Raw genomic sequence first — 14,536 nt, 5'->3', positions numbered from 1 at the left:
CAATTCATCACAATCACCCACAGAGAAACATAGACAAGTTACAACAAAACTTGTATGTTTATCATTAGGTCTATTTCAGAGTTCCAGAAAGTCTTAGGTATGAAGACAATTTGCATACAAATTATTCATAAAATAGCATGCATTTAAAAAGTCTGTAAGACTGCATGTGATCAAACAATTTTTATCTCACACAAGAAATCACTAATATCATTACTAGTCTTTGGGAGAACTTGAACCAGTGCCTGGAAGTGAAAGTCACTCAGTAGTGTCTGATTCTTTGTGACCCCACGGACTATACAGTTCATGGAATTCTCTAGGCCAAAATATTGGAGCGGGTAGCCTTTCCCTTCTCCAGGGGATCGTCCCAACCCAGGGACCAAACCCAGGTCTCCTGCATTGCAGGTGAATTTTTTACCAGCTGATCCAAAATTATTGGACCAATGCCTAATATGCAATAAATCTTGCTGAGTAAATGAACATGGGTAAGATATTACATGAAGGTAATTTGCTCTTATACCATGTACTTATTACTGAATCTTTTCAAACTCATCTCTATATCAAATTCTGCAGGGCCAGCATACTGCACTTGCAAAATCCTAACTCCTTACTCTGGTTCATACATGTATGTAATTTGGACCCAGGCTACTGTCTCATACTACTTCATTTTTTCCTCTTTCTGTTTCACCAACACCAGCTTGTTTCTCTCTGACTGTAATTCTCCTAACACTTTTGCACTTTTGCCATCAAATAAGTGGTTTAAATACCACTTTTTGATTAACTACCCAATCTAAAGTAAGCACACAGGTACTTGCTTATTCACATTAACTAATTTAAATTTCTGTTGTCTTTTGCTGTGGATGTACACTTACTCATTTGTTTCTCCCACTAAAATAAAGTATAAAGAACAAGAATATTGCCTTGTTTACTGCTATATTCCCAGTGTCCAAAATACTATCTGGTAAAGAAAGTCATGTGTTGAAGAATGTAAAAATTTGTAGGAGCAATTCTGTTTTCCCCTATCATACATCATAAACATAAATGCTTAGTTATTATTTCTGAGTCATATAACAAGTCCCAGAGAGGAAGCACCACCAGCATCACACCATTCATCTTTTTAATTCTGCTATCCAATCTCAAATGTTTTTCAGAAGTGATATTTTATTAACAGAAAATGTAACAGGCCAGATTAGAAGGCCCAAGACCCTAGTTTTCAAGTCAGTTTATACACACTTGAAAGTTAGGGTCTTGCCACTTACTAGTCATTTGCCTCAGTTTCTCCTCTGTGATATAGGGGACAACAAAGTCTTAGGAACAAATGATTTAATGTGCCAAAGATTTATTAGCATAGTACCTGACGTATAAAAGCTTTAGAAAAATTCTTATTTTTCTAAATAAAAAAACTGCTTATATTGTTTATCAAGAGCTACACAGAAGCACATATTAAACAGTAAGCCTAGTGTTCAATCTACAGTCATTTTTTTGTGTTTCGGGAACATTAAAACTTCTATATCTGCTCTATCAAAAACTTATTTTAAAGCTTCAATGCCACAACAGATAGACCTGTACTACATAGTTCCTGTTTTATTAAAGTAAATGAGGGTTGTGCTCAATGTCACCGTAATAACAAAGCAAACAGGGAGAGAGTATGCGAAGATGATAATAGTTAAAGAGCTGTTCTTATAACTGCTTTAATTCTCTACAAAATATGGAATATATTCTACATAAGTATATACCTAAAATTCTGCATCAGAGTCTGCTATGAACTAAATTCTGTCCCTTTAAAATCCACATACTGAAGTCCTAATCCCCAACATGGCTGTATGTGGAAATAGGGCCTATAGAGAGATAATAAAGGTTACATGGTCTTAAAGGTGAAGCCTTAATCTGATAGGACTGGTGTCACAGGAAAAAGAGATGCCAGAAATCTCTCTCCCTCTCTGTGCAAGCACAAAAGGAAGGGCATGTAAAGACACAGCAAGAAAGTGGCTGTCTGCAAGCCTGGAAGAGAGGCCTCCACCAGACACCAATCCTGATGGCACCTTAATCTTGGACTTCCAGCATCCAGAACTGTAAGACAATAAATTTAAGCCCACTCAGTCTGTGGTATTCTGTTATGGCAAGCTAAGCAGACTAATACTGGTCTCTGCATTTACATTCCAAACTTGTTCCCATAGAAATCAGGCTATCTTCTTTCTCACCTCATTCTAGGCAGTATTCAAGTTTCTTTATCAAGTAACTTTTCTACCTACCTATCTAAAATTCTATGATCTAAAACTGCAAGCTTCTTCATTGTGACACTTGTCACTATTTCCCAGAACTGCTTCACTTTTCTACCAGCATTTATCACTACTTGAGACACTGTACATTTTATTTACTATTTGACCACCAAAGACAGAACAAAAGCTTCATAATAATAAATCATTTTAATAGGAACACAGATTTAAGAATGATGAAGTATATAAACAAAAGAGACTTTGAAACCAGAAAAATCATTAAAAAAAAAATCTAAACTCCAACAGCCCATATGTATATAACAATGAGAAGCCTTAAGCATAGACTGCCTCATTTATAGAGTAGGGTTGCATTAGTAACTACCTCACAGGATTGTAAAAACCAAACTGAACTGGTTAGTATATAAACTTTTATAAGCAGGACCAATAAGCATGTAATAAATATCTTAAAACAGAAAATATTTTTTCTATATACGTTACTGAGAAATATGGTTTTTAGTTTTTCTGGAGGGGAGGGAAACAAAATTAGGCTTTATGGTTTTAATTCATAGTAAACTGCTTAAGGCACCTCAAAACCACATAGATTCACTTTGTTTTTTTTTTTACTTACCAACTCAGTCTTACTAACTTCCAGTTCGCCTCATCCTGGAAATCTCAGCAAGCTGAGTTTCCAGCATAGACGTCTGGCTCAGAATAATATTCAGTAATTGCATAATAAGTTTTAGAGTTCTACTGATATCTTGCATTAAAATTTTACACAACAACCTCACCATTAGGAAATATTCAAATGATATTAACATATTTAATATTCCACTGGTATAACATTAAAATGTGTCATAAAATATTCATATTCAACATAGACATCCTCATAACATAACAGAGTGTTGGCTTGACAGCTATCATACAGAAATTCCTTTACAAATCAAGCTCTTTTGGAAAATAAGCTAATATACTGGTATAGGTTAAGGTTTCTCACATTGAATTAAAATAGGACTTGATATATTTTTGAGGTTGAAAAACTTGATTTTATCCCTTTTATAAGGTGGAGCTTTTCTGTGAGAGAGGAGGTGGATATCATTATGAACTAATTGTGACATATTTCACATATTTCAATGCATAGTAGTTATGGTTCCTTTTGTGGCCCAAGCAGATTCAGTCTTGGTCACTGAGAGGAGCCTTTTCATCTTAGCTATGTGCTTCTGACATACCCTTAGTTGTTTGTGACTGTTTCCACGCTTCCTGATACAACTCAATGACTGAGATTTATCTCCTACATTTGTGTTCCAGACCTAGAGTCAGCCATTTCTCTGAAGAGCTCTGATTCCTTTTAGTGGAAAATGGTATTCAGAAACACAGATATGGGATATGGGAACTAAAGTTGTTTTTATACAAGGTTTGCTTACTGTTTCCAGGCATATTTTATGGGTAAAGCTAAGAGATACTTTCTATTCAATAGAAAATATTGATTAAGTTTCAGTATTATCTCCAATTCAAATTCAAAGTTAGTTATTTTTACTTCTTTGGTTTTACTTTTGTATTCATTTTCTCCAATACTGAACATCTTGGGTTCTGGAGACAGTAATATAATTGCTGGCTTGTTTTATCAATATGTATTTAAAAACAGCAATATTATTATTAATAAAATTACTGAATCCAGTTAGGAATTTCTCTGGAGTTTTATTTAAACATTAAGGATGTACAGCCACAATATTATTTTAATTTAAATTAATTTGAGATAATTCTGTGCGTTCAAGCCACCAACAAGGTATATAAATTCTCCTATCCATCACAAATGGAGAAGGCAATGGCACCCCACTCCAGCACTCTTGCCTGGAAAATCCCATGGACGGAGGAGCCTGGTGGGCTGCAGCCCATGGGGTCGCTAGAGTCGGACACGACTGAGCGACTTCACTTTCGCTTTTCACTTTCATGCATTGGAGAAGGCAATGGCAACCCACTCCAGTGTTCTTGCCTGGAGAATCCCAGGGACGGGGGAGCCTAGTGGGCTGCCGTCTATGGGGTTGCACAAAGTCGGACACGACTGAAATGACTTAGCAGCAGCAGCAGCATCCATCACAAATAAAGAGTAGCATACTATAAACTCTGATCTGCACCTTGCTTTAATTCATTTGATAAAACAGCTTAAAAATCATTCTATACAATATTAAGTTAGTTTCCCCCCCTTTCCAGCTACCTACACTGAAGTTTATTTAATCAGTCTATGACTGTTTCCAATCTTATGCTATTTATTACAAAAAGGACTGCATTTCATACACATACACATATGTACATGTGAATAAAGACAGGAAAAGGATTTAGAGGAGGAACAACAGTAGTAAGGGAGTGAATTTTCAGAGTCCTTTCTTTTGTCAAATGCTTTATTAAGCTATGCTAGGCACTTCATGTTATTTTTAAATTTACTCCCTCAATAACACTATCAGGCAGGAAATATATCCACTTACAGATCAGAGAGATTAAAGTAACTGAGTCAAAGTTAGGAAGTTGGTTCTAACTGGCAGCTGACCTAAGACTAGGGCCAAGATCTATGCTCTTTTTTTCAAAAACTACTTAAAATGGATAGGGTAAGGACAAAGTCTAAGTCAGTTACTATTTTTCAATTACATGGGCAGTTTTAATAATCTACCCAAAAAGCATGTCATGTAACCAATACAAAAAGCCTTTTAAAACTATACTTCAGAAATATGCTCATGCTCACATTAAAAATATATGTGAAAAATATTAGACTCATATAAGCAATACTAAAGAGAGTAAAATACTTACTTGGATCATTTAGGTCTGACAGGCTTGTTTTCCTTTCTTTCAGGTTTGTGATTTTGGCTACTTTTGCCCTAGACAAAATGACTTTCCCATTAGTATGTAAATAATTCTGTCCACTCTCATCACAACTCACAATAATATCAATTGGAATCTTTCCCACACTGTTGCCATAAAACTTCTTGGCTGGTAATATTGTGTTTTGTGACTTCTGTCCTCCAGAATTCTGATGAATTGATGTTCTTAATGATAATCCAGCAGAGTCATTCAAAGTTATAGCTTGTCTGCAATTTCTCTGCAAATCCTTAGAAAAAGGAATACCACAACTTTGGCATTTGGTCTGATTTTCTTTTTCTTTCCCACATTTTGGACAAAATTCACACTGTTTAGAAACCTTAAAATGCAAAAGAAAGAAAAGAAAAAAAAAAGACTTTGGCATTTTATTTCAACATCATGGAACAACAACAACAATAATCTCAAAATGATTCTCCTATTTCTCATCACCATCGCTATGGCTACCACAAAATCCTGAATGTTACTTGGGATTTAGCATCACAATGCTGGAAGGAATTTTTGAAACCATCTAGTCCAGCAGTCTTCAAATCAGACTATGTATATTCCTCAAGGGCTACATAAAGATTTTCTAAGGCATACAGGGCATAAATAATCTTAAGGTAATCAATATTTAGATGTTCAAGTCACACATATAACCCTTCTAAAAACTGCTCTGATTATGCTTATGTCAAAGTATCACCTGCCACAACTGTTCTTCTCATACTTTAAAAAAAAAAAAAAGAATCCTAAATCCATCTTCCATTTGAAATATTAAAATGGCATATGGCCCTAGGGTATAAAAATCACCAAACAAAACAGAAAGATAATGTTACATGCTGGAAAAATGAATTGATTCTAAGTTCTGGTTAAGACAATCTTTTACAAGATAATTTATTTCTAAATTATCAGTGCTACAAAAATAGTTCAAGGAAGGCCCAATCTAGGCCTCTTACAATTATGATACCATTAAAGAAGTTTTTTTGACAGTAGAGTATCATACGATTTTGAAGCCTATAATGTAGAAGGAGTTGAAGGTATTTGGTGATATTACTGTAATAAAGCTCTTTCCATACTCATGTACCTATTTATGTGAACAAGCTTCTTCAGCACTTACATCTGTAAGAAGGAAAACATGAATAGATGCCGCATCCAGTTTCAATATGTAACATAATATTCATCCAGGGACATATAAAATAATTGAAAAAAATAGTCTGTCTCTAATTAAAAGATGCACTTCCAACCATTTTGCTTTTACATCAAACTATTCATCAAACTTTGTATAAAATATATGGTTTTAATCAATTATATACTATTAAGAAGTGTATATTATTAATTTGGATGTGCCCAGATCCATATATGAGGAGACTGATCTAAATATTCTATTTTAAAAGGTTAATTCCTTTTCACTGTGTCAACTATTACATCCTATGTGACCTTTTAAATTCAGGATGAAAAATGCTCAATGTCAACTTAAGAATACATAAGAGGATAATATAATCATTTAAAATTCTTTTAGGTGACAGAAGACATCAAGTAGTTGCAGGACCAACAGATATGTGGTAATTATATATGATTAAATGTGTAGGATTACATTTCAAAATTCACCAAACTGAATGCTTAAGTTCTATGTATTTTTATTTTATGTAAATTTATGACTCAAAAGTATGTACACAAGCAAAAACGGCCTATAAAGACCACTACTCTAGACTTACCTGTTTGCTGTAAAGAATGAAAAAAACTGACAGTGAAATTGCTAACTTTGCCCAACTGACCATGACAAAGCTGTTCTATTATACCATGTTACCTATTTGAGGGTCTACCCCAGACAACAAAAAGGAATGAAATTTGTTACCCAGATAACACAAAGGAATGAAAACCAACCAGGGCAAAATTAAACTTAATAGGTACATCATCAGCTCGGCATATGTAGATTGTACTTTTTTTTCCCCCTCTGCCAAGACATAAAGAATTCAATTATGCTATTTTGAATGCATATAAGTTATGTGAACAACTGGTTAGATACAAAGGAGCAGTCCCTACCTACCTACTACCCCGTGATGAAATATCTAAATCTCTTTAAAAAAAAAAAAAATCTAAACCCCCTCATTTTCATGATGAACATAGATCTCCACATTTAGCTAGGCTTTAAACACATCCATTTATGTGAAAACTAGACCCTCATTTGTCACAGTGGGAGTCAGCTCTATGTAAGCTAATTCTGTCTTTTATTAAGAATCAAGGATATCATCAAGCTGGGTTCAGACTGGCTCCAATACTTTAGTGTCTATAATAAAGGGTAGATTTCAATAAAAAGAACCCTATGGAAAAACAATACTTTCACATATTTGCTTTTATAAAATTGATACTGAAACAGAAAAAGACTTCCCTACTATTAAAAATTTTAATCTTAAAATATAGAAGAACTATATCATGAGCTAGTATCATATGCCATCCACAGGCTAAGAAACACCTATCTTAGAACTACTTGCAGCAATTAGGAACAAAATGCAGATCAGCTTAACCAAACATGGTATTACACTGTTCACGATAAAAACTAGAGATTAAGAATTTTATCAACCTGGTGATCAAAAGACTAGAATCTCAACATTATTCAATTATTTTTAGTAAAGTAGCAAATTTTCTTAATAGTTTTATGTTAAATATAAATTCCTTCAGAAAACAAAGATTAATTAAAGTGTCACTTCCCCCTTCTTTGGTCAATGGAACACTTTAAAATAAATCCAAATCTCATTATCACATATTATCTGCCAGCCTATACACATTAATAATAACCTGTATACTTAATAAGCATGTCTTTCATGAGACACCACTGAGACAATGTCATATTTTGTTACATATTCTGAACACTGTTATAATCTCATTAAATACCAAAGACTTCATTTTCTTACAAGCAGTATGTAATGTGAAATTTCACAGACTATACATGGAAAGAAAAACCACTAATCTTGTTCAAAAATTTAAAATTACATAGAGGATGGCTACAATCTATTCTTTATCTCCACTAAAAAAAGAATAAGTGGCACAGAAGTAAAGAGTAAAAAGAAACAAAATATATTTTCGATGTTAAAAAAAATGCTGAGGCTTTTAGCTGGCACGCCTAGGCAAGGAAGGACGGTGTGTGTGTGGGAAGAAGCTTTCTTCTTTCTTCCTCCTTTCCAGGGGTCCAGCAAAGGGCTAAGCAGTGTGGGTGATGACAGCATAGCCCAAGCCAATCTCAGGCTTGCGTGCCAGAAGACTGGTCACAGAAAACCCAACTGAGCAAATACACTGGAGATAATGGAAGACGGGTTTCTCAGTCAGAGAAGGGAGTTACAAAAACATGCAAAGCACAAAAGGCTAAAATAAACACTGTGGTGTTGGACTAGAATTGGAGTTATCAATGTAAACTCATGAATTTTAATATATACTAAATATTAACACGTATATACACAAATATTCCTAGTTCAGTCTGCTGAGAGGGCCTACATTTGACACCCAGTAGCAACAAGCACAACTACTGCCCAAATATCTTCCGAAATCACTTATACAAACAATGATTCCTTGGAGAAATGCATGACTACAGAGCTGATACAGAGAAATACAAAGAAATCTAGACCACCTGGTTATACCAGAAGACAGGTACTCAAATAATGATGGGGATATGTCAAAAAGAAAACAGCCAGCTTGAAGAACTTTCCATGGGCCAAATCTAGGGCAATTTGAGCATCAAAATAAACAACGACACTTGTGGAGAATAACCTTTCTGAGAAAAATAAGAATCCATGTCTCCACGCTGATAAAAATAGAAACTATGGTAAATGTGGGATAAGCCAAAACTCTTATTAACAAGTAAGTATAGAAATACTAGAAACCTCCCAGGTGGCTCAGTGGTAAAGAATCCGCTTGCCAATGCAGGAGATGCAAGTTAGATCCCTGGGTCGGGAAGATTCCCTAGAGTAGGAAATGGCAACTTGCTCCAGTATTCTTGCCTGGAAAATTCCATGGACTGAGAAGCCTGGCGGGTTATAGTCCATAGAGTCACAGAGTCAGACATGAAATGAGTGACTGAGTACACAGAAATACCTATTAAAAACACCTACTAAAATACCTGGAAAAATCTAGAAGAGTACATCTTAAACAAGATAAAAGTATCAGCAATAATGTCAAAATCAACATTATATACTTCCTGATATGATGCAATAAGATCATAGCATCACCTCTGAGGAATCTTGAAAAATGTATAAATGATGAAGAACCTGCAGACCAATTCAACTTGAGGTACAAAATAAGTGGCCTGTATTTCTTACAAATATCAAGGTTAGGAATGACGAAGGAACATTAAGGAATTATTCCAGATTAAAGAAGACTGAAGATCGCCACAACTCAATGTAACATGATCCTGAACTGGATTCTGTTTCCATAAAGGACATGGTTAGAGAAAATGTGAGTGGAGTTTGTGCATTAGATGATAATTCTGGATCCATATTAATTAAACATTTTTGACAGTTGTACTCTGGTTATATGAGAATTTTATTTTAAAAAAATTCTGATCGAGAGCAATTATGTGAAGTATGGTATAGGGAAGTGTTCATACGTCTTTTCAGAAAGATATATATTCTGGACTTGTGACAATTGAAAAATGACCTAATGAAGGCAGACAAGTTTTCCAAAGTAACCTTTTCCAGTTCTCTTCCAATCCTATTTGAAAAGATCACCAGAATTTAGTAAGTACTAAAAATAGTATTAATAAAAATACCAACTGATTAGCAGCAAAGAATGATTTCTCTACCCACCTCTAAATCAGTTAAACATTTTTTGGAAGCAGGAGACAGAGAAGGTGGGGTAGACTGATATGTACTACTGTGACGTTTCTGTGCAACTTTCCTTTTAATTTCAGACTCCAGGTGTGATTCAGACTCTTCTGTTTTTTTCATTATACGATCTAAAAAACAAAATAGGGGGAAAGTACTAAAATTAAACTTTATAAATTTCTCATTTTTCACTATGAAAAAAATACTAACTCATATTATCAAATGATGTTTTAGCTAAAAGAAACTAATGTTTCAATATGTACAATAGAGAAAAATAGAACTTTAGGCCACAGCCAGTAGCCATCTCCTGGTTGCTCTTGTCTGTCCTTCACCAGGATCACTTTCCACCCGCTCTACCATGTACCATTTTCAAGTGTACCAATATTCTCTTCAGCTTGTTCTGTGCTACTAAGGCAACAGAGCACCTTCTGCACTGAATCACACACACGTTTCTTTTTCCTATGTTACTGTTCTTAGATCAGTAATGAGAAAAATATGAATTCAAATGTTGGGCACAACTGTTTCGATAAAGGAAAATAATTCTCAATTTAATGGTTTTTTAAATTCAAGACACACAAAAGAGAATTTTCGTCATTATTTTTCAATGTAAAGTCAATCATTTCATTTCTAATTAATTCATAATTAGAATTGTAAAACGATTTCACAAATTCCAAACAGAACAATTTAAAATTCATTACAATTTGACTTCATCAGCAAAGAAAACTGAACATGTATCTAAATCAAAAGTTAACGAACCTACGCTGATGACTAATTCATGTTGTTGTATGGCAGAAACCAACACAACATTGTAAAGCAATTATCCTCCAATTAAAAATAAAATGAAAAGGCATTAAAAGTTAATAAATCTAAAACAAAAGTGTTCTACCTGCATAATCCCAAGTATGTTAAATATTTCCATTTTCCTATCTTTTAACATCCTCTAAAACTGTCTTAAGAAACCCATGCAATTATTGTTGCTTGGTGCAATCACAGAGTTCCACCTCCTCGGCATCTGCTCGGTCAGAATACCTGTATTTTCCTGGACACCGAAGCTAGAAATCTAAGTAATCGCTGACTTGTCCCAGTGAGTCCTTCCTCACAGTCAAGGGAATTCTACTAGTCAAGAGTCTTAAACTCATTCCTTCCTCTCCAACTCCACTGCTGCTATATTTCAGATGCTTAACTCCTGCCTCAATCGATCTCCCTCATTCCAATTTTGTTTGCTTCAAATCATTCTCCACTACTGCCAAAGTGATCTTTCAAATGATCTAATCATTCTAATGTTTAAAGTGTTAGTCACGCAGTCATGTCTGACTCTTTGTGACCCCAAAGACTGTAGGTTTCTCTGTCTATGGGATTTTCCAGGCAAGAATGCTGGAGTGGGTTGGCATTTCATTCCCCTAATGCTGAAAATCTTTCAATAATTTCAGTAGCTTAGGAAAAAAGTCTAAACCCCATATCTTAGCAAGGTGAAGTTTGTATTGATGTTCCAGTCTTAATTTAAACAAAAACAAAAACACTCTACCTCAAAGAAGTGCATTTCTCCAGGGTATTTTCTTTCTCACCCTCATATATATGTCATTCTCTTTGCAAGCAAAGTCCTCCCTATTTATCTAGTAAATTCAAACTATTCTTCATTAAGAAGCTCCTCTGGCCCACACTATGCATGATGAAGCACATCCTCAGAGCTTCCACAGCACTTTCTCCATACTTCTATTAGCACTCATTTTATTCTCTGCTAATTATTTACACTGATCTGTTTCCTCCATTATACTGTCGGCTCTGAAAAGGTAGAAATAATGTTTTACTCACATGTTTTCTCAGTGTTTAGAAACTGCACAAGGCAAGGGCTCAAAACATGTTTACTGGATTAATGAATCACATTACAAAACATCATATGTCACAAGTTTTAGTAACAGATCTAGATATGTCAGGACTCAGCCAGGGAGAGGAAGGAAAAGCTGTTCCCAAGAACACCTGAGGTTACGTAGCAGCTGCTCCAGCCAGAGCATCCAGGTGTTAGTTATATTCCTATGAAGGCTAACAATGGTATGGTGTTAAATGGATTGGATCAGATCTAAAAAGAAGTTTCCATACAAATGAGTATTAAAGAACTAGAATGTGGCACTAAGTTAAAAAAAAAAGGAGGCAGACAAGATATGGAATTCAGAAAATATAGAGTTATTTGGAATACATAACCGATTACTGACGTATTATAATTTACAGAGACAGCTGTCTTAAGACATGGGATTTTTTTTCTCCTCCAACTTTTTTTGGTCTCACTAATTAAATTTTTGTATGTATACAAAAGAGCTTTTTCCTTTTAAACATATTTTAGGAATCTCTGTAATCTCTAAAAAATCTTTGCCAATCATTTTGTTCAAGTATGTCTTTATATCATTTTCCTGCCAGACCCTACTTAGAGAATGACATTTTAAAAACTATTATCATTTCAATCCAGATCATATAATCACACTCATCTGTCCACTATAGCTATCTCATCATGTCTAAGTCACATTTTTCTCTACCACATAATTAACAAGGGAGAAACGAGTGGCCCAAGCCCTGAAAGAAACAGAAAATTGTTTATTGATAATAGAGAAAAACAGTGTTTGTATGTACCACATCTTTATCCATTTCTGCGTCAATGGGCATGTAGGTTGCTTCCTGGCTACTGCTGTTACAATGCTCTATCTATCGCTGCTCTGGCTGTTACAATGCTCTGGCTATTGCTGGTAGTGCTGCAAGGAACACTGCGGTACAAGAATCTTTTTGAATTTTGTGGTTTTCTCTGGGTTTATGCTCAGGAGTGAGATAGATAGATCTTATGGAAGCTCTGTTTTTGGTTTTTTAGGGAAGCTCCATACTGTTCTCCACAGTGGCTGTACCAATTTACATTCCCACCAACAAGGTAGAAGGGTTCCTTTTTCTTCTTGACAAATATACACTACTATATATAAATAACAGATAACTAAACACACACACACATGCCAGAAGAAAAACCCAGAACCAATATACAAAGTACCAAAAGAGCTAATGTTAAATAATCCAGTACTATGAACTGGCTCACTAATTACTTTGAGAAAATTAATTCTGGAGAAACTAATTTTGGCCAATCAGATAAAAAAGAAACTGCTTTCCCAACTTTACACCCTAAGATGGCATTTAAAATATTGCCTTCAATATTGTACTTAATCCTCATTTATGGCCTAACAAGCCCAATCCTGTAATCATTTCATAGGCCCAATTAAATAATGTGCTAGCAATCAGTAATTTCCTTGCCTGGAAATATAAGATGTTCATTCACATTGAACACCTAATGTTCATATGTTCCCCCAAAGCTTATTTTACAATAGCTTATATATATATTAGTATATCCTTTTTCAGCTGGATTATATCTGTAATGTGGAAACTTCTGTATCATTGTTATTACAAAATGATTTCAAAGATTTTATTAATTTTTAAGAAAACAAATTTTGGCACCCAAAAAAAGACAACAGAGGAAAACAATTTTAAAATCTGACCCCTCCCTCAATCAAGATTATAGGGTACCAAAAGAAAGAGACAGAAACAGAAAGAATGACATACTTAGAAGTTTTAAGATGAAGCTTTATCTTAAGGTAAACACAACTATGAAGATTATGATAATTCATGTGAAAATTAACTAATTTCAAGTTATAGCCAGAAATATAAAATGGCTAAATACTTAAAACTTGATGAGTATAAAAAAACAGCAAATCCCTAACAAGAGGCTCATGAAAGTTTTAGCAGCTGACTATGAAAGTTATTTTTGCTAAGCTATGTATGACACAGCCTCCAAACCCTCAAAGTACTCCAGGGAGGTACTTAAGATAAAACCTATCCCACCACCCCACCACCTTTTAGGGATGAGAAGGTGAACAGAGTATTAATCCAAGACCACACAAAACAAACACCAAGATTAAGATGGGGCACCATAAAACTCCTAAAAGAAAACATAAGCAGAACATTCTCTGACATAAATCATACCAATGTTTTCTTAGGTCAGTCTCCCAAAGCAACAGAAATAAAAGCAAAAAATAAAAATAAAAAATAAACCAATGAGACCTAATCCAACTAATAAGCTTCTGCACAGCTAAAGAAACCATCAGCCAAACAAAGACAATCTATGAACTGGGAGAAATTATTTGCAAATGATGTGACCAAAAAGGGCTTAATTTCCAAAATATACAAATAGCTCATACAAAACAAACAACCTAATCAAAAATTAGGCAGAAGACGAAAACAGACATTTCTCCAAAGAAGACATACAAATGGCCAACAGGTGCAGGAAAAGATGCTCAACATCACTAATTACTAGAGATTATTAGAGAAGTGCAAATCAAAAGCTACAATGAGGTATCACCTCACACCAGTCAGAATGACCACTATCAAAAAATATGCAATAAATGCTGGAGAGGATGTGGAGAAAAGGAAACCCCTCTACACTACTGGTGGGAATGTAAACTGATACAGCCATTATGAAGAACAGCATGGAGAGTGCTTTAAAAAAAAAAAAAAACTAGGAATAAACCTACCATATGACCCAGCAATCCCACCACTGGGCATACACCCTGAGAAAGCTACAATTCTAAAAGACATATGCACCCCAATGTTCACTGCAACACTATTTACAACTGCCAGGAC

General features: G+C 34.7%; 1 protein-coding gene across 6 annotated transcripts in view; it reads right to left on the bottom strand.

Moving 5' to 3' along the window:
• SENP6 (SUMO specific peptidase 6) overlaps positions 1-14,536 on the bottom strand; it is a 134,499-nt gene that overhangs the window by 38,058 nt on the left and 81,905 nt on the right. For all 6 annotated transcript variants that reach the window (XM_027550962.1, XM_027550957.1, XM_027550958.1 and 3 more), the window contains 2 exons: positions 9,854-10,002; positions 5,013-5,400 (listed from right to left, as the gene is read on the bottom strand). In XM_027550962.1, the coding sequence (XP_027406763.1) occupies positions 5,013-5,400; positions 9,854-10,002 (537 nt within the window). The remainder of the gene's footprint in view (positions 1-5,012; positions 5,401-9,853; positions 10,003-14,536) is intronic.

This window comes from Bos indicus x Bos taurus, chromosome 9, assembly GCF_003369695.1.
Source record: "Bos indicus x Bos taurus breed Angus x Brahman F1 hybrid chromosome 9, Bos_hybrid_MaternalHap_v2.0, whole genome shotgun sequence".
Lineage (NCBI taxonomy): Eukaryota > Metazoa > Chordata > Mammalia > Artiodactyla > Bovidae > Bos > Bos indicus x Bos taurus.
The sequence above is the reverse complement of the archived record's forward strand: the minus strand, read 5'-3'. Positions and strand labels throughout refer to the sequence as shown.